Consider the following 21,775-nt stretch of genomic DNA (forward strand, 5'->3'; position numbering starts at 1 on the left):
TCTATAAACGAAGATGATCGTCCCTACTGACATTGCAGAGCCGTAATATACAGTCTTTAATTTATAGCAGGTGCTCAAAAAACATCTTTTCTTAATGCACAAGATGTCCCGGTCCCATAATTCTATGACTCTTCTTCCCACTTCTTCCCCAAGATGTTGGAACCTGCTGAGTGAGACAAAGAAGTTCCACCCCGCTGAGCATAGCTGCAGCTCTTTATCTTAGAGGATACAGGGGAATCAAGGAGGGCTATTTAGAGAGTTATTAGAGCCCCGGAGCTTCTGTAAAACTCTGTATTTACATACAAATACCCACTTCAACTAAATCCTCTCCACTCACAGTAAAGTATTCTCTTTCTGAAGATCAGTCACTCAGTTTATTAAAGGCAGATGCAGATTTTAATCCAAGCTGCTTTTTCTACAATTTAAGGTCATTTCTTCCTCAGTGCCCAGTGAAGATTATTTATTATTTTCTCAACAGCCTCCTTTGAATCACAGTCTCCTGGATGCTTGAAGACCACACACGTCCAAGCTTCACCCTTATGAAAACCTCTTTTTACTCTGGGACAAACAGATCCCTTTTGCTGATGCATTTCCTATGGGTTCATTGCACCTTGGCTTATTTTCCGCTATAAGTTTGAACTAGTATAGCTCTCGGAGGGAGAAGTGATATATTTTTCTAATAGGCTCAGATATTCAAGTACTTATTTGTCTTCACACTCTCTCTATTAATTTGGGAGTTCTTGGAAAACAAAGGCTATGGCATATCTATTACTGAGATACTTTTAAGAGAAGACTCTGGGGTCAGGTGTACCTAGGTAGGTTATTTAACCTCTATGAACCTCAATTTCCTCATGAGTAAAATGGGGGTAACGATATCCAACCCAAAGCATTATATTCAGGATTAAATATTGCAGACAAAGCTCTTTGTGTAAGGCCTGGTACTTTATAACCACTCAATAAGGGCTGTCATATTTTTATTATTTATATTCTGCTCAGTCACCTAGCACAGTCTCTGACATACAGTAGGCACTTCCTAATTATTTGAGATAAATAAGTAAATAAGTGAAGGAATAAATTAATGCCATCTCAAACGAGATGATTATCTCAACGTACCTAGTGAATGAAAAATTTCACTGGCCTAAGGGAAAGAATTTATTCCCACAGCATCTTTAAGCACCATGGCCTTTTGCCATTCAAATGACACCTGCAGTTGATAAAGGCAGGTGGTATTTTAAAGATGGGTGAACTGAGACAGAGAAAAATAAAATGAAAGACAAGTTGACTACAGAGAAATTCTGAGTGACAATTTAATAAATAGTCAAGAAGGGTTTATCCATCCCCTTCCCGTCTCTTGGGACTGGCCAAATAGTCAAGCAGAAGATGCCCCAGACCCTGGTCATGTTAGGTCTCTGCCATCTGAGACTCTGAGAAGGTCTCTTAACCTTTCGGTTGGTCCTCAATGTCATCACCTGTACATGGAGATGCTGTCATGGGGGTGGCGTGGGGATCAAATGAATTGGAAGCGCCAAGTAAACCGAAAGTGTTATTTGTGTGAAAGGGATCACACTTTCACACAAATAACATATTCTTCTCAATCCATAATTTCGAATTCCCAGAGCTCCACGAGTTCTCACTCATAGTTCCAAAGAATCATACAAACATTTCTATTATAAACAAGAGCAGCTCCTCAGAGGGACTCTGCAAACCTCCATCATTTGGGAGAGTCAACAGAGTAGTGTGGGCTTTAGAGACCAGCAGACTGTTGGGCTCTGACACTTATAAGCTACACAACCTCAGCTAAATTTCCGAAAATGCAAGCATCAGTTTCCCCATCCACAAAAAGGAGGTAATGCTGTCATCATCATAGGACTGTTGAGAAGATTAAATACAGTGACATATGTAAAGGACCCAGCACATAGTAAGTACTTAGTGAGTAGTAGCTATTACTATCATTAGCTAATATCACAGCTTTATCTATTTTTATCATATTACTATTTCTCCTCAATATTAACACTCCTGGGTCTCTGCAACAAAATGACCATTACCTGCTGATCAATGCAATATTTTTTCCCAAAACTTTTTGTCTAGAATCCCTGAGCTCCATTCTCTGCAAAGACATACTTTTCCAGGGAGATTTATCTGATTAAAAAGAAAACTGCATTGAAGGTAATGAGAGCCATTTGCTCTCCTGTCCGACTTGTGGGATGCACGCTGATTCCCCAAGGCCTGATAAGAGCTTAGACTCAGGCAGAGTAAGCCCCATAGGCCTGTCCTTCAGCACTCAAGCCTCTGAAGAATCCCGGCCGCCAGCCCCGAATTCCTCTCATTGTAACTCATCTGGGAGGCTACTTGATGCCCACGGCCCTAAACCAAGAATTCTTTAACCATGGAACCAGACTGCAGAATGACACTGAAGGTCAGAGGCACAGGAAAACTTCCCTAAGTGAGATACACAGGGACAGTCAGGGCAAAGTGCGATGGCTGTTGCAGAATTATAATTAGTGACCTAAGGGAGGAGAGATGCACAGACATAGGCCTGACCTTGGACGCTGATCCCAGTCATTCTGTGGGAGGGCCGTAGATGCTCCTAAAAGAAAATGGGATGGTTTCTTCTATTTTCTTGCCTTGGATTTTCCCAGAGGACATCAGGGTTTTCCCCAGGGACTGATTAAAGCTATCAGGGCCAGAGTTCAGGGCTTTTTGACTCCAGTCAAATCACATCATTGATCCCAAGTACCCGCACAGCTAAATTCCACTTCCTCTGAAGTGACAGGTGTATAATCATCCATTGAACAAGTATTTACTGAGCCCTGACCATGTGCCAGGCTCTGTACTTCATGAAAACCACACGGAAGAAGCTTGCCTAAGTCATGCTCTCGGGGTCTTGTCTACATAACACATGATTGCCCCAATTTGGGGGAAAGGAAGGTTAGAGAGCTGAAGGTTGAGCTTGAACCAGAAAACACCAAGGGCTGCCATGATTCCAGCCTTGAAACATGTACAGGGGGTAAGAAGAAGGGAAGTGAGACAAGAGAAAACATCGACACAGTTTAAGCAAATGCAGTGCGGTACGCCAGAGTTACACAATCAAGCCACATGTTCCTTAAGCCTTAATTTGCTTATCTGTAAAACGGAGACAGACATCCCTACCTCTCAGGTTGTTGAAAGGATAAACTGTGATAAAATATGTAATGTTGTCTTTTGCCACTGGACAAGAAAAATTAAAATGAAGCTTTCTGAAAATAAAATGAGATGCTGTGAGTGGTAGACACTCCCTCTCCAGAACACACTTGATTATCTACAGGAAACTCTACCCTACATAGACTGGGTTTAAAGAGCTATGATGCTCTAGGAGGACCAGGGCTGGGGTGAAGCAAGTGAGGCACCCAGGGCACAAAGTTTAAGGAGGCGCTCACTCTCAGGTCTCCGCAGGTGCAGGGCTGGAATGTACACAACCCTGAGAGTGAGCGCCTCCTTAAATTTTGCCAAGAGCCTCATTCCTCTCACCCTATTTCATGGGGATACTTTTTTTTTTTTTCAGCAATAGTTTTTTGTTTTGTTTTTTAACATCTTTATTGGGGTATAATTGCTTTACAATGGTGTATTAGTTTCTGCTTTATAACAAAGTGAATCAGTTATACATATACATATGTTCCCATATCTCTTCCCTCTTGTGTCTCCCTCCCTCCCACCCTCCCTATCCCACCCCTCCAGGCGGTCACAAAGCACCGAGCTGATCTCCCTGTGCTATGCGGCTGCTTCCCACTAGCTATCTACCTTACGTTTGGTAGTGTACATATGTCCATGCCTCTCTGTTTGTGGAGGGAAGGCTATGGAGAAGAACACTCTGGAGACAACGATAAGGAATACGAGACATCCCTAGAGAATCAGACTTCCCTAGGGACAGGGGAAGAACAAGATGGAATCTCAAGGTTCCTTTCAGCTCCAAAGATCCAAGATTTTATCTTACTGCAGAGAGAATCATGTTCAAATACTTGTGCTTCTTACCCAGATAACGGTTCCTTAAAAGAGGCAGATACAGCTGTAGGAGGTGGGACAGGAAGGGAGAAGGGTGTCTTGTTTCATAAGACCTTGGGGAGAAGTGGGCTCAGGGCATGCCAACTGTGACATTCTGCTCCCAGGGGTGCTTAGCAGATCATGAAGTGAGACTAATAAAACGTCAAGCACTCCCAGGCCAGCCTAAGCCCCTTACTGCAATCAAATAAAATCAGAATTGCACAGCTGGCCAGGGGAAGCCAGCTGTTGACCTGAGGATGCAACCCAGGCAAAGCTGATGGTGACCAGCAAGGCCCAAGCCCCCGGTGTCAGAGCCATGGACAGGAAACTGGTTCAGCCCATAAGGCCAGAGAGTGCCAGCCTCACCCAGCCCCACTCCTTCCCAGGAGTCTAGGACACCCAGCCCTCCCACCATCTCTCCATTCCTTTCCAAGGACAGCCTACAGGCAGAAGAAAGCTTTCTCCCCCAAAATACACAACGTGGACATTGACAAATGTCAGGTCTTTCCAAAAGTGCACAGGGGCAAAAATTCATAAAACTCAGAAAAATTCTGATTCCTGTCCCCACCGGCCCCCAAATACTACCTTCCTCCTCTGAAGCACTATGGCACTCCAATTATGTCCCTAGGCTAGGTGGCAACCTCTTATAATTGTTTAGACATGCCTAGCCTAGTCTATCTGCTGAACTATAAACAACAAGAGGACAAAAGCTATTCATCAACAAATGATCATTGGGAATTCCCTGGCGGTCCAGGGGTTAGGACTCCGCACTCTCACTGCTGAGGGCCTGGGTTCAGTCCCTGGTCGGGGAACTAAAATGCCACAAGCCTCACTGCACGGCCAAGAAAAAAAGAAGACTTGACCATTGATTGCTACTACCTGTCAGGCACTGAATGAGACAGACACAAACCCGGTCCACATAGGGGGCCTCGTCTGTGGGCAGTGACATATTGATCTGCCTCTCCTCCACAGCGCCTTATTCAGATAGTCGGTGTGAGAGAGGCCTGTAGAGCAAGAGGACCCCTGGAGATCAGAGGAGCCCCCCACTCCACAATCTAGTCCCTTAACAGAGCCTGATAATCCATCCTGCGACCCTTCCCAGCTGGGTCAGGCCCCAGAACCCAGCTCTGAGCAATCATTCAGAGTAAAACTGTTTACCATGCCTGATCCAATCCAAAACTTCCATTTCACAGATGAAGAAACTGAGAACCATCTGAGAAAAGAAAAAGAATTAGCCCATGACCAGAGAGGAAGTTAGATACAGAGCCGAGACTATATCCCCGTTTCCCAGCCCAAACTTCATGTTTTTCCCTCTATTCCACAGTGAAATTGTGTCTTAAGTAGATGCCCATGGAAGAAGAGACCTTCAAACAACATCCAACTAGGTGACTTGGTACAATACTTTCTGCACGGAATAAAAACCAGCTCATTAGATTACCTCCCTGCCAAGGCAAAGGGGATGTTCTGGCCCAAGTCAGAGGACATACTAACTGGAAACCAAGTTGGACACCCACCATTTGGAGGTGTCTTTGGAGAGTGCACTTCCCAAGCTTGGCCAGGCCACAAGTCAATTTAACCAGAGAACAGCTGAGAACTCCAGATGGATTATTCTTCCCGTAAAGGCACTGAGGAGGCACAATCTTCATTAACTTTCAGACGCACCATAAGGACATAGAACAGGGGGTCAAACCCTGGCTACTCCCAACCTTGCAGACTCAGTGTTCCATCCTCATCTCTCATCTTTGCCCTTTTTCTCTCTCTCCTTCACTCCCCCTTCACTTCCTCACACGCACACTAAACTTCTCTTAATTCTCCAAGTCCTCACTCACCTCTAGACTTTATACATGCTGTTCCTTCTACTCAAAACACTCTCCTTCCCTATTTCTTCCGGGCCAATTCCATACCCAACCTTCATACTTTACTGTAAAAGCCACTTTCGCCACAAAGCTTCTTGGAGACCACCCCACTCCCGCCAAGTGCAGTTGGGTGCCCGTCCTCTGTGCTCACAGACCTCCTCGTTTATAGTACTGGCCACACCTCAGACACCTCCACTTGCCTCTTCCTCTCTCCTTCCTACCTCCTTTCTCTTCTCACTCTGCACCTCCGACTCCCTCCCCCAGCCCTATGCACCCCTCCCTTGGCTATGCTCAGCCTCAGAGTCCCTCTTCTGCCCCTCACTTCGTCCTTCCTCCCTTGTTCCCACCCCTGACCTCCTGACTTCTCTGCCCATGGTGAACTCGGGTGCGTGGTGTCATGAAGGGTCTAACTGAAACTGTTTCTCCCCAGCCTCACTGCCAACCCCAGCTCATTTGAAATTCAGATTGACAGCTGCATATTGATTCCCTATTTCCAAACGATGCTGCAACTAGAGAATGAGAATCTGAGCATTGATCTGGCCGGTCTTCCAGCAAATCCCTGAGAAATGAGCTGTTCCACTGGAGAGAAATGTGGAGACTGCGTGGAGAGGAAGCAAGACACGAACACAATCATACTCCCCCAAAGGGGTCCAGACAAATTCAGGTCCCAAGACCAGATGCATAAAGAAGAAAACAAAAAAAGAGAGGGAATATTAACGGTTACTAGAAGGATGGTTTAGAGCCAGAAGGACTCTTAGAGATTATTCTAATCCCCTCATTTCATAGCTTGGGAAACTGAAAGCTGGAAAGGGAAGTGATTCACCAAAGGTCTCGAAGCTCCCCCTCATCTTTGTCACCTTGCCTCCAGTGCCACTGTGGAACCGGCCCCTGGACTCTTCCACAGTCTCTGTCATTAGGAGTGAAAGCTGATGGTCCTTTAAGTGCCAAAGTCTCCTAGTGTGACAAATGCCCCCACTAAAAGGCGACAGACAGTTCAAGGCTCTGTCCAGTCAGTGCAGCCATCCCCATAAGCCCTCTCAGCGAGGGACAGAATGCTTGGTCCCGGGAGACCTTACGGTCCTTCTGAAAATGACTAGTAATCAAATCTGTCTAAGCCAAGTCTGATTCACCACATGACATTTCAGTAATCCCTGAAACAACTTGCATCATTTCCAAATACTTTTATAGGGTCAGCAAATCCTAACAATCACGTGTTTCATTTCTCGGACTCATTCCCAGCTTCCGTGTCCAGTACCTTACTGTCTATAAGCAAAGTCTTCAGCTCACCACAGGCAGTGGCTCCAAATGTGCACAAAGGGCCCCTGGATGCATATTTTCTCTGCACAAAGGCGCAAAGCATAGATTTACTTGAGAGGGCCCTGGAAGTAATTCTGTGCAAAATGTGCTGTCTAAATATAGCCAGAAATGTACAATGATCATCAAGTGGAAAGGCATGGCTATTTTGACATTCAAAGGGAGGATTTATCTGAAAAAGAATCAGAGAAATTTTGGACTAGGGCAGTAAGGGATGGGGGGATGATTTTAGGTCGTTCAACACATAATAACGTAGAATGATTATTTCAGTCCTTCTCATTATCTCGGGAAGAAAAGTCTCAGTTACGTGTTACTATGCTCTAACACCTTTCTTACACTAGCTGATCTTCCTCTGGAACCGAGGGGAGGCCTCGGGTTCGGGACTTCAGCCAGCAACAGTATATAACTAGGATTTTTAAACACTTCTCTTTCTGTTTGGTTTTCACTGTACTCACTGTTATGGCTGTCCTCTATTATGGCAAGTAATACTGGTTTTTCGTTTGTGAAGAGTGAAGTAGTTTCTTTTTTTTTTTAAAGAAGTGAGACAATTCAATGAAAACTTTTAAGTGACTAACAGTAGAAGTGGTACAGAAACAGGGCGAAAATTGTGAACGTGATGATATCCAAGAAACCACTGGTCCACGTTACATGGGAGAGGCTAGACTAGAGAATCTCAAAATTTCCAAGAATTCTGCTGTGAATCACCTGACAAAACACAGGACCGTTCGACAAGTCACAACTACTTCTTCTCCATTTTTAAATGTGGGAAAATTAGAGTTGTGTATGTCGGGATTGCCGGCAGTCGGATACGTGTTTTGATTTTCTTGGATAACAACACCACGAGCTTCACAAACAAGTAGTCATAATAGCTACTATCATGATCTATACCCTTCACAGGTTATAAAAGTTTTTTCCTATACATTGTAGCATTTGGATGAGGCAGGACGTGAAAATTTGAGTTCTAATCCTTTCATTAGAGTGCTGTGTGACCTGAGGCCAGTTACTTAACCTCTCGGAGTCTCCATTCCCACCAATTCAGCTCCCCATGCAAGGGTTGTTAGAGAGGCAATGGCCAGGTGACCAGACTGTAAACACCTTGCTGCAGATGTGTGAGCTAGAATAACCAGATGACGCTTCAGATTTGTGGAGTATTCAGATATTAAATGGCATATTTTGCTAATAGCAAATGGCAGCAGATAATTTGGGGTGAATTCATTCTCTCACTGCACTGCCTAATGGGATTCAGGTTTATTAAAGAGGCCTAAGGGCCAGAGATGGCTGTGCTGTAGTAATTGCTGGGAGGGAGTACCACGTTCCCAAATCTTATTATCTGAGAGGAGGGGCTTAGAGAGAACAGGAGCTTATGAAAGCTTCATAACTGCCACTCCTAGAGTGGTTTGAGAAGTGAATCATAGCAGCAGCAAAGTCATAAATCACGAGTTGCGTGCCTGTGGTCCCCTTTGCCACACCAGAGCCACACAGCAGCCATGGGTGTGGTGCTGAAAGGAGAAAAGGCTGGGACTGTGGTACCAACTGTGGGCCATGGAAGGCATCTGACAGGACTTCCCCATCATGTGGGGACTATGGTGCAGCTGAAAGCAGCAGTGAGACCAGAAGAACCTCCAGCCTGAATCTCAACTGCTACACACACACACACACACACGCACACACACACAGCGAACCATCCTTGGCGTTTTTTACCTGTGCTATCTCAGTTACTACTTGTGCAAAACTTCTTTGACATATTGGCAACCAAAGTTCAGAGAGGCTAGGTAATTTTCGCATGGTCACACAGCTAGTAAATGACTGAGACAGGATTGATTCCAAATCACCTGTTCTTTCCACTCTTTTTGAAGTATTCTCCATTACATGTGACAGTACATTTCAGTAACACAAACATAATATACCCACGGCATACATACAGCCATGAAAGCATTTGACACTTTCACACTCTATACCCCATGTCCACATACATGTACACACAAAAATGCCCACACTAAACACCACGTTTAACAACATATTTTGACAGGAACACAGGTCTTCACATTTTTGCATATCTGAATCTCTGTAACACAATCCACTGTACATCCCCAGATGCCCCCATGCATGCTCTAGTCCCCACACACATTCATACACATCCATCCATTTATTCACATAACGTGCATACACATCACACCTAGAAACCTACCCACATCACACAAACTCACAAATATCCATATTCACACCTACAGAAACAGGATAATGCATTTGTCCCTCATTCTGTTCATCAAAACGAGCCCTTCAGGATATAAATAAGGAATGTTCAGATTACTAAGCATGAGTGTCTAAATCATCCTGGAATACCTCTGAACCTTCAGAGGAATAACAGATTATTTTCACTATTTTTCATTAGTGGGTATAATGGTCTAATTATTTTAAAATTGTTAGTCCATGTATGTATATATATGAATACTTCTACTAACCAGGACATTTGATTAATTAAAGTAGCCTATCATTCATTCGTTCATTCACTGTGCAATCACTGAGCACGTTATGTGGGAGACACACTGTGGTAGACACAGTAGGAGATTAAATAAACAAACAATAAATACAACCACCACGATTGTTGGTCTTGGAACACAAACACAAGTAACTACCTGACAAGGTAGCATGGCCATAACATGTGCAAGACAGGAAAGGCCCCCGTGAGTGAGGGGACGCGAGAGGAGAGCGGACACAGAGACTAGACGGCTCTGAAGCGTCTAGTCCTAGAGAATGGGAAGATGACGTCGCTGCCACCTGGTCATCTGTGGTCTGGAGAAACAAGTTTGGGACGGAAGCTGGAAGCTGCGGCATTTGGTTTGGAATGAACTTGAGGCCTGGCAGGACATCGAGATAGACACGCGCCTCCCCCCCCCCCCCCGCCCCCAGGCGTTTGCAAATGAAGAAAGGGGGCTTAAGGGAGAGGCCAGGGTGGAGAGAGAGATTTGAGAGCCACCCATTAGAGGGGATCACTTAAACAGTTACAGCTCTGAGATCAGAAAAGGAACCGAGGCAAAGAACAAGACAGGCAGTACAAACCCTTGAGGGACACGACGTCCTGCTTGGCTAGGTGACAGAAGCTCTCATTTTATGCGACACACACAGGCATCTCTATACATGCACTTCCTCCAACGTACCAGCCCTACAGCACGCACAGCGGGGCTGCACTAGCTTCCAGCTATCTCCTGGGTATAATTTCAAGACAGGGAAGCTCAGTTGCCCAAAGCAACTGAGAAATAATTGATCCTCAACCCTTAAGCTTCCAGTCTTGACGGTTCTAAGAATCTGCATGCCTCTGAGAGTGTGGCAGGGGAAGGGCCGCTGTTCTTAGATATCAATAATTCTTACTGTGGCACGAATGAAGACCTATAACTACTTTGTTGGGAGGGGGGGTGACAGAAACAACGTGTAGCATCCCCGGCAGTCGGATTTCAAATCCCCCAACTCTTGATACACTGAGGCTAGCTGCCACTGATTGACTCTGGGACCTATGTCAGTTCCTTCACTAGCTGTGCCTCAGTTTTCCCAACTGAGCTTTTTTTTTTTTTTTTTTTTTTTTTTGCTGTACGCGGGCCTCTCACTGTTGTGGCCTCTCCCGTTGCGGAGCACAGGCTCCGGACACGCAGGCTCAGCGGCCATGGCTCACGGGCCCAGCTGCTCCGCGGTATGTGGGATCTTCCCGGGCCAGGGCGTGAACCCGCGTCCCCTGCATCGGCAGGCGGACTCTCAACCACTGCGCCACCAGGGAAGCCCCCAGCTGAGCAATTTTGAAAGTATATGAGATAGTCCCATAAGTACAGGATCTAGACTTGCTGCAGGTTCTGAGAAGACCCGAGGTAAAGACGCCTGATTCAATTTGTGTTCCCAAATGCATTTGACTTTGGCATCTTTTTTTAGAAAATCAGTAACTGATTCTGAAGAGAAACTTTGGGGAAAGGCTGGACTATTTGATCTCTAACATTCTTTCTGGCTGCACTGTTGCACGGACCTATGAAAGTACAGGCACCCAAAGCACAGGGCTGGACCTAGTGGGAGGTTAACCCTTCAATCTGCTCTCCCAGGGAAACCAGCAGCCAACTGTGATTGCCCTAAACCTTAGAGATACAGCCTTAAAAGCGTCAGCAGCTTCTCAGCATCAATCAGACACTCGGCTGCCTGCCAGGACCCCACGCTGGCTAATACTTAGGCTGCGTAAACAAGGTAGCGTGGGCCTTACCTCATTAAGGACTCCTATCACCTATTTCTCTAGTGGCTCTTATGGCTGGGTAAGCGACAGGGGCTGAGCAAGACTGGGATCTGATCACAGCGTGAGAAAGGGCCGTCATTAACCCTCTGCTTTCTCTCTCCTTTCTTAGCCTTGCTGCTTCTAAGGAGGCTGAAGCGGCCCGTTCCGCACCCAAGTCTATGTCACCCTCGGATTTCCTGGATAAGCTAATGGGGAGGACCTCTGGATACGATGCCAGGATCAGGCCCAATTTTAAAGGTAGATAAACTTGCCTTTCAGAGCCCCAGGGGTCTGCTTTCCTAGATTGTGGCAGCGAGCCGCATGGAATTGTATGCAGATGATATATACAGGGTATGAATTCCATGACTCTTTCCTCTACCTGAGGCAGATACTGTTCGTCAATTCACCGAGACCAAACAAAGGCTCGGAGAGTCCAACTCAACAGTATCTCTGGTGACCAGAGTCAGTACGTGAATTAAACCTACTTGCTAGCTCCGGTATAATGGACAAGAGATTAATGTGGAATGTGGCAAAATGGGTTCAAGTTTTGCTTCGGGCACAAAATTACTCTCTGAGCTTAGATAAGCCTCTTGCTTTTGCTGGGCCTCACAGTCTCCTCTTCTCCGCAGGCATGGAGTTGGCTGTCTCTGTGGTTTTTAAACTATGCTTCATGGAGTTCTGGGGCTTTTACCCTGTGTCCCAAAAGGGAGAAAGAGAGGACGGGATGAGCAAACCCACCCTTGCTTCTCCCCCAAGCAGCTGCACTTTTATTCGTCTTACATGAGAAGCTTCCAACTACCATTCATCCACTGAAAGCTTCCCCTGGATTAACAAATAATTTTGGAACCCTCTTGCCCAATCACAGTCTCAATTTCAAATGCCTAATAAGGAGATAGGGAGAGACTATGGAGAAATAGAGGAGCAGTCCCCTCGAAAGTGGGCGGCCCCTCCTTAGCCCCAGCGAGTAGTTAACCTACAGGAATGTGGGTCCCATGTTGCCAGACCATCCAAAAGTCCAACGAGAGCCAGAAATCAAGATTTACGTGAAACTTCTTGCAACCTAAAACATGTAAATTCAAACAAAACACGTTTGGGAGCCAGATATGCCCTGCGGGGTAGCCAATTTACAAACCATAACTGAAGCGATTTGGGAAGTTTCTTTCAGCTCACAATCCTATGAGATCTTAATGTCTTACATCAAGAGCGGACCAGTTCCCTTTGTCCACTGATGCCTTAGGAGGCTCTAACCATCTCTAACTGCTGGGCAGGTTTTCTGCAGGCACAGTCTTAAGGACCTCCTTGGGAGTCCGTGACCCTGACCTTCCTCCTAGCACCCCTGCAAAAATCTTATTTCAAAGACCCACAGCCAACCTCCTAATCAATTCTTGATTCCAGATGCCCTTCCTCACTGTTCCTTTTGGCTCAAGTCCAAGACCAAACAAGGGATGTGACAGCTGGTAACAGCTTCCTAATATCTGCTCACTCTGTCCCCCACCCTGTAAGTCCCCTTCTCAAAGCGCTCTGCAAACAGAAAACAGTCTGGGAAATGCAGTGAGGTTTGTTTGGGGGCCCACCTCCCACCCCTGTTTACCTCAAGGTGCCTTGCTCCTAAGGCCGTTATCCTCCAGGATCGTTAGCATAAACTTTCTTCCCTCAAGGGCAGATAAGTCAGCACCCAAGCCCTTCACCAGGGTCACAATCTCAAACACCCCCAACACCCAGAGGGGCCCGGCAGATATGGTACATGATTGAAGTGGGTTGGGGATAAGCAGAGAAAACCAGAAAGCACAGGCTCCTCTAAGGGCTGCCGCTTCTCAGCTCCTGCCCAGAGCTGCCAGGTAGGAATGCAGGCCCTGGGCAGCGGACCTTCCAAGATAAGACTTAAGTCGGGGGGTTTATGTGAAATCTTCCAAGTTCGCAGCTAAATCACATCTTTGAAACACCATTGGCCAAATCAAACACACCAGAGAACTGACCACCAGGTTGCATCTGTAGCAGTTTTCAGGAATTCCATCCCAGTGCGCCCCCTGGTGGGCTCTCTTGGAACTCCAGCCTGAGTAGAAGTGCCTTGGTCTTCTGCTGGTTGGCTGAACGTGGGTGCATCCAGGGTTCATGTGTTAGTGATCCTTTGTGCATACCACCGTATTTGGCACAAAGAAGGCCCTCGATAAGTCTGTCATAAATGAATGAATGAACGAATGACCCCACAAATATGCTAAGTAGAGCTGTTAAGTGACTTTCCCAAGTCACACTGCCAAGACCGGGGAATTTAACCCAGCTAGCTGCTCTGACTCAAGTCTCTAATACTACTGATTTATTTATTTGCTTATTTCCTGATTCGTTTATTTACTTACTTACTTACTTAGCAGTGAACATGTTTAAGAAATAAAATTTCACCCAGACTATAAGACCATTGAATCGGGGCCCTTCCCCTCCTCACTTTGAAAACCTTATTCCAAGCACTTGGGCCCAAAATATACAGGACTAGATAATCCCTGAGTCCTCTCGCAACCCTGCACTATCTCTAACCCCTACAATCCCCTCGACGATGTGGGCTTTGAGCAACAAGTGCAGCTTCTTGGAACCTCACCCCAGGAGGTAGGGAGCAAGCTTTCTCTACTCTCCCTGTGGTGAGGGCTGAGACACTGGTTGCAGGGGACCCCTGCCCCTGAGCCCCATGGCCTCTTTCATGCTTCCACCCAGGCACACATGAGATTCCCAAAAGCCCCCCGCAAACTACAGAGCTCCTGAGAAGGCCAGGCCAAGTAGGCCCCGTGGCCCTGACACAACAGGAAGAGAGGCCTGCCTGCTTTGAAAACTCCACAGCGTGATTAATCACACAGCAGGTTCCTTCAAGCACCGGAAATTGCCTGCTCCTGACTCTCTAGATAGAAGGCGGGGATATGGGGATATATGTGTACGTATAAGTGATTCACTTTGTTATACAGCAGAAACTAACACACCATTGTAAAGCAATTATACTCCAATAAAGATGTTAAAAAAAAAAAAAGAAAAATCAAAGCTAATGCATAAAAGGCACGATGAGCAAAATATCAAAATGTTCAATAAAGATGAGCTCCAACCCTGAAAAAAGAAAAAAAAAAGAGATAGCGGGGACGGGGAGAGCAGCCTCCGTCTGCAGAACATAGTGGCAATGCAACTCGTAATACCGAAGTAAAGAGCTCGAAAATTGGATTCTAACCCTCCCACTACTTCCCTGATATCTGTGACCCAGAGTAAATCACTTGACATATCTGGGCCTCTGTCTCTGCATCTGTACAATGGTCCAGTAGGACCAGGCCCCATCAGCTTCGGTATTCTGTATCTTCGCTAAGACTTTGCATGTCACAATGGCTCCCAGGATCAGGGGCACAGCCCAATGCAAACATATACACAAAAGCAAAGTTAAACTTTAATATTTAATGAAATATATACATTATGCTGCTGCCAAAGGCAGCCAGATTGTAATTTTCTTGAGGATAATTTAATTTCAGATTTATTTCAATGAACCACAGCTCCCCATGGGATCATTTTTGGCTGGCGTCCTCTCGCACACATAAATCAGGATCTAATTTATATGGGAGTCACAGCACCAGACACTTGCAGGGCCTGGGTGGGAACTCTGTGCACGTCATTTCAAGGCACAGGGCCTGGGTGGGAACTCTGTGCACGTCATTTCAAGGCAAAGGCAGTAACTTTTGGGGGCATCTTAATGGTATGAAGCTAAATGAAAAGAAAAACCTGGATCTGAGTCTAAATGAGGGGAAGAAAACCCTAGTGGGCCTTTGTTTGGGTGAAAGTGACCAAGGAGGCAGATTCCCGCTCAGCATAAGGACAAAGTTTTTAGCAAGCAGAGCCATCCAACTATGGAAAGCGCTGCTCGAGACGAAATGAGTTCCCCACTGCTGGAGGTGATCGAGTGCTAAGTCTTGCATGGGTAGCAGCGGTTCCTAAACCTGGCTCTGCATGAGGATCACCCAGGTCGCTTGTTAAATAAATAAACTCTGGGCTAATCCTCACAGGTTTGGGTTCACTGGGTCTGGGGCTGGGCCCAGGAATCTGTAGTTTAACAAGTTTCCCAGATGATGCTACGGCAGACAATCCTGTCTGCACCTCAGTTTCAGAAGCAATAGATTAGGTGACTTTTAAGAGACCTTCCAAAGCACCGAGTGACCACCTAGAGGGGTGGGATAGGGAGGGTGGGAGGGAGGGTGACGCAAGAGGGAAGAGATATGGGGATATATGTATAACTGATTCACTTTGTTATAAAGCAGAAACTAACACACCATTGTAAAGCAATTATACTCCAATAAAGATGTTAAAAAAAAAAAGAAAGAAAAAGAGAGAGACCTTCCAGCCCTGAAATTCTAAACAGTAACATCATAATTCAAATGGGTAGCTTCCATAAGGGAATTGCAACCCCATGGAGCTGAGAATGACTGCCCAGATCAAGATCTACTCTACCAAATTGATGGGGAAATTGCAACCCAGAAAAGGGAAGGGGCGTGTCTCAGGGCAAAGAGCCAGGGAGAGCTTGGGGCTACGTCTAAAAGCCAGGAATCCTGGCAATCCCTTGGAAGGAAAACCTGGATTCTCACAGCAGGATTGAGTCCCTTCCTATACACCAGGATTTCCGAAAAGAAGGAAGTCTTGGCTGAGTTTGGGTGAAATGCTTGGGCTACTTTTTCAAGAGGGACAGAGAGAAGTGGGTATCAGAAAACTTGGGTTTGAGTCCTGGCTCCACCACTTGCTGGGTAAATAAGCCCAGGTGAGTTACTAAAACTCTCTGTGCTCCACTTACGAAGCTGGGACAGTAACTTTGCCCTGCCAACCTCAGGACCTCATGGGGATCAACAAGAAAGTGGACCTGAAAAAATTCACAAATAGCATGTCACAATCTTCAAGTGAAGGATTATGACCTATTATCCAAGTCCTCCCACCTTCAAGGTCAGCTCAAGGTCATCACCTTCATGAGGTCTTCCCTAATGCCCCACTCTTCAGAACCTCTCTCACACCTGGACTCCTACTGCTTCTATGACCCTTACCCACGTTCTCACATTCCTCCCTGGTTATTTTATGCCGGCCCTCTTCTCAGCACATGTGGAAGCCCAGTGCTTAAAACCCTGGATTCTGCCACTCTGTGACCTTGAGCATGCCCCTTCCTTTCTCTGAACCTCTTTCAAAAAGTATAGCCATTAAGACCACTAGCTTTGGAATTAGATCAATCTGAGCTCAAGCTTGACCATTTACTAGCTGTGTAGCCGTGGGCAAATAACCTCTCTGTGCCTCTGTTTCCTCATCTGTAAAATGGAGGGAATAACCATGTCTTCTCATGGAGTTGTTGAGAGGATAGAATGAGATAATGTTAGTAGTACTCTCAGCACAACAGCAAAACCTGCTCAGTAAATGGTAGCTGCTGTAATTAATAGTATAAAATGAAGAGACTGGGCTTCAATTGGACAGAGGTCCCTCTAGCAATGAGATTCCAAAGAGCACATATTCCTCCACTTCCTTCCTGCCCTTGCAGTAGTATTCAAAAAGCTTGCCTGGAAAGTATTTAACAAAGACTTACGGACTTCCTTTGAGGTTCCCTCTGGATACCGCAGCTGGTAATTCCCATCAGTGCCCTTTCAGACAATCATTCTTGGTTCATAAGTTCAAGGCAAAGAACTTGCTGTTCCTTGCGATTCCCAAGATGGCCTCCAAATGTTGTAGCTGTAACCTTGCAGCCTCAAATTAGAAGGCAGCCAATGGGGTTTGGGGAAGGGATTTCAACCATATGGCAGGATGATGAATTATCCTGTTAATGAAAGTACATCCCGGCTCAGCCTCTGGTGTTCTATACCTGGTGCTCACTTGGGGACCAGGGAATCTGGCATAGAATGTGGCTGGGAGTCCCCGCTGCTCGCGGGTGGGGTGCAGGTCAAGCAAGGGTCTCCTCCACCAAGGGGGATCCATCCCTGAAGTCAAAATCCCACAAACTGGTCCTATCCTGGGGATTTCTTCTTGGCCTTGGAACTAAGCAGGAATCTCTCTTGATTGGCAGGTCCCCCGGTGAACGTGAGCTGCAACATTTTCATCAACAGCTTCGGTTCCATTGCTGAGACAACTATGGTAAGTGAGTCAAAACACAAGCTGCTATTTCCTGCTCGGGATATCTCTTTCCCTGAAATATCTACCCTCTGCGCTGGTCTTCCCCACGGAGGTGGAAAATCTGGTGTTTTTTCACATCTTCAGTGGTATACTATGGGATTTGGACATTTTTACTGTCCTAGTCAATGTTTTGGGTAAAAACATACATCTGAAAATGGCCAAAGAGCTAGCTGGGCTAGCACATGCTAAACACTCAGAATTACAAAAGCAAAATTCTATCAACAGGTGAAAGTTTTAGATTAAAGCAAATGTAAAGACCTGCTTTTAAGTTTAAAATTCAACTGTGCAATAGCAGAAGACTGGTTACAGAAGCTAAAATGGGTATATTGATTCTTCTCTCTACTTTTGTATGTATTTTTAAATTCCCATAGTAAAAAGTTTAAAGTAAATCAGTTATTCTACAAAAAAAGACTAGAAGGAAAAATACCAAAATGTTAACAGCAATTATCCCTGGATCGTAGACTTATGCATGATTTCATATCCTTCAGTATTTCTATGTTTTTCTCATCTCTATAAAGAGTAAATCTTACATTAGTGATTATAACTAAATGTAATGCTACTTTCAATTTTTTTTCTCAATCCTTGAAAACAAAAAATCAATTATACTTGTTTTGAAGGGAGCAATCTAGCTTGTGAGAAAATAATTAAGGCAGTTTCAATCATCTCTTTATGAGCAGAGGCAGAAGCAGCCAGTCGATCACCAAGCCCTGTAGATGTTCCTGCCTTGAAATCCTCTAAACCACCCATTCCCCTACGTCCGCCTGACCCTGGTCCTGCTCAGGCTTCCATGGTGCCTGGCCCACATTACTGCAAAGCGTCCCAAGACTTGCATCTTGCCCGCCTCCAATCCATTCTTCCTCACACCGTGGTCTTTCTAAGATACAAACCTAACTACGCCAGTCTCCTGCATTAACGCCTCCCTGTGGAACCCCCTCCCCGTCAGCATTAAGCTTAGAAGGCCCCTCTGATTCTGCGCGGCTGCATCTCTTCCCTCTTGCTTCCCATTCTGGATAAATGGAATTGTCCGGCGTTCTCCACACGGGCCGTGCTCGCCCTCTGGTTTTCAGCCTTCTCTTGATGCTGCTGAGGCCTCTGCCCAGAGCACCCGCTCCAGCCTCCTTTCCACTGCCAGCCTCCAGGGTCCCTTAACTCTCCTCTTAGAATGACCTCTGCAAGGGGACATATAGTTTTCAAGGGCAGGAGCCCTCTGTGTCCCCCTTTGCCTGGCAAAGCAATAAAGCTATTCTTAAAAAAAAAAAAAAAAAAGAATGACCTCCACAGGAAGGCTTCACACTCTAACACGTGTGTACACGTGTGTGAGCTCATGTGTGCGCTTGACCTAAGCCTGTGATGGGTCCCTTCTACCCATTCTTGTGACACGTGCTACAATTCCCATAACAGCACTGACCATCTGCACCTACACTCTCACAGTCTGCTCGTGTGTCCCTCCTCTCACTATAATGTCAGTTCTCTGGGGGCCAGAATCTTGTCTCATTTCCTGTGGTAACCTCGGCAGCTGGCACAGTGATCTAATAACAGGTCTCAGTCATTGTCTAAAACAAATAAGCCAAATCAGATATATTGTCTATTGATTCAAACCATTATTTGGTCCTAAACATTTATGGAGATTAGATCTAACCTTCTAGTCCCAAACTGGCAAAAATCACTGAGCTCCGTATGTCATGGGGCAAATGGTCCAAAATCTATGCTCCTGCAGAGAGGTCTGTCTTAATATGGTCAAGAGACCCTGCCCACATCCAAAGGAAAAGCGATCAATTCCCTAAAACCCATAGGCCTTTTATCTCCATATGGAGATGGTCCCACCTGTCGACTAGGAACCAGCATGGCTGCTTTTCACTGGGCCTCCAGGTTCGAAAGCCAAGTCTTTCCACTCTGTGAATGGATATCTTATTAGAGCTTCTAGTGAACTTCTCTGCTTTTCTTCTTCTCCCTCCCAAATCAGAAGTGCATTGACATCTACATTATTCATAGGCCCTGTGCGGTGAGTGTTGACACTTCCTCTCTTCTTCTGAAATGGTAAAGAGTCATCAAACCAAGTCACGGGCCACCCGGTTATGTTAAGAACTTGGTTATCTGAGGACAGGTGTACATATCTGCACTCCAAGGCCACCCCCACCTGTTTCCCTGTAATTGTCACACAGAGATCTATTTCCTTGTTACAGATTACTACAGGCGTCGTGGTTTGCCCTTATTTTGCATGGTGGTTAAAAGCCGAGACTCTGAAGTGACGTAGACCTGGGTTCACTCACTATATGTAAGAAGCTGATTTGGTTCGTATCTTTAAGCCTCAGCTTCGTTGTATGTAAAACCCCAGGGGTGATTAACATCATACTACTTCACCAAGTTGGGTTTTTTTTTTTACCTCCTCAAGTTATTATGGATGGAATTTATGTGCAGGGAAGTGTTTATCACAGTAAATGCTTTGTTAAGTGCTCTAAATGTTTTCGATGATGATGATGGTGGCGATGATGGAGCCTCTGGGCACTGAAGCCCCAAAGCCACCACTGATTAGCTGTGTGATCCTGAGCAATTCCTAGACTTCTCTGAGCCTTACCCTTCTCTGGTATCTCTTGTCTACCTTTCCAGACTTCATTCCTGCTGCATGCTGCTTTCTACAGAGACAGTACAGCAGTAAGGACACAGTCTTCCATGCCCAGACAAAATCTGAGGCTCAGCTCTGTGGCTTTGGACAAGGTAGCCTAAGTTAGCCTCCTCATCTGCAGAGCAGGGGACCAACAGCAGCCACCTTGTGACCTGCTGTGAGGATTAGGAGATAAGGCACAGAAGTGCTAAGTGCAGGGTCCGACACATAGGACACACACAGTGAATGTCAGTTATTATTATGAAATGCCACTAGTAAGTTTCAACACATTTTCACACTCATTCTCTCACTTGATTCCTTCACCAGATACTTACTGTAATGACCACTCTACAAAGTAGACATGGCAGACACAATATTCCCCAATTTACAGCAGAGGAAACCGAGATTTGGTGACATCACGTCCCAGAACTAGTTATTGACCGGGCAGGGATTAAGATCCAATCCTTGTAACTGCCAGAACATTGAAGAGCACAGACGGGGGAAACTGAGGGACCCCAGGCCCACAAAGCACACTTAAGCAACAACCTAAGCGTTATCAAATGTGGAAATCCAACCTCAAATCATGGTAGGCTCAGCATGCCTCAGGAGAAAATAGTAAGTAATGAAAATGGAGATAACCAACAAGGGGAGCACAGAGAGATGTCCCCCTGGAGTGGAGATCAATAATGTTTAGACAGGGCTTCCCTGGTGGCACAGTGGTTGAGAGTCCGCCTGCCGATGCAGGGGACACGGGTTCGTGCCCCGGTCCAGGAAGATCCCACATGCCGCGGAGCAGCTGGGCCCGTGAACCATGGCCGCTGAGCCTGCGCGTCCAGAGCCTGTGCTCCGCAATGGGAGAGGCCACAACAGCGAGAGGCCCGCGTACCGCAAAACAAAAACAAGAACAAAAACAAAAAAATATAGTAACAAGGGCAACAACCACACATTAAATGCTACTGTGTGCCAGGCAGTATGCAGAGCACTTCCACATGTTTCATCTCATGTAGACCTCACAACAACCCCCATGAGGCAGGACATGTTATCCCCATTTTACAGATAAGTAAATTGAGGCTCAGAAAGGTTAGGTCACTTGCATAAGGACATGCGGCTAATCAGTAGCAGAAGTGGGAATTGAATTCAGATCTATATCACCCCAAACCCCACGTTCTCCTGAGCCAAATATAAACATTTAATTTCCGGATGTTTGGGATTACCCAGCCCTTGCTTGTTTCTTTTCATCATAAAGAAGTTAGAGCTAAAGGGGAACTTCATTGAACAGACATGCCCAGGTCCCCAGACTTTCATCCCAGGGCTCTGCCTCACCAGCCACGCTAAGAGCTGGTCGTGCACCCTGGGTCCACGGTAATATGGACATAGTCCCAATGTCAGAAACTTTCCAGGCTGTGTCTGTTCTCTAAGAGCAACAGGAGTGCAGAGCCACTCTGTAAACAGCTGGAGTCCCCAGGCCTGACTGTCTGCCTCTCAGAGCCTGGCTTTATTCACCAGAGCTGAGAGCAGAGAAGGCAGCCAGCAAAGCAACAGGGGTCTCTATCCGTTCCTGACGAGGGGAGGGCTGAGTCTGGCTGG

At 46.0% G+C, this 21,775-nt stretch overlaps 1 protein-coding gene across 2 annotated transcripts in view; it reads left to right on the forward strand.

Moving 5' to 3' along the window:
- GLRA1 (glycine receptor alpha 1) overlaps positions 1-21,775 on the forward strand; it is a gene marked incomplete at both ends in the record, with an annotated part of 81,977 nt that overhangs the window by 21,195 nt on the left and 39,007 nt on the right. For both annotated transcript variants that reach the window (XM_082835218.1, XM_082835219.1), the window contains 2 exons: positions 11,564-11,691; positions 17,480-17,547. In XM_082835218.1, coding sequence (XP_082691344.1) covers positions 11,564-11,691; positions 17,480-17,547 — 196 coding nt within the window. The remainder of the gene's footprint in view (positions 1-11,563; positions 11,692-17,479; positions 17,548-21,775) is intronic.

This window comes from Leucopleurus acutus (genome assembly GCF_964270905.1).
Source record: "Leucopleurus acutus genome assembly, chromosome: 3".
Classification (NCBI taxonomy): Eukaryota; Metazoa; Chordata; class Mammalia; order Artiodactyla; family Delphinidae; genus Leucopleurus; species Leucopleurus acutus.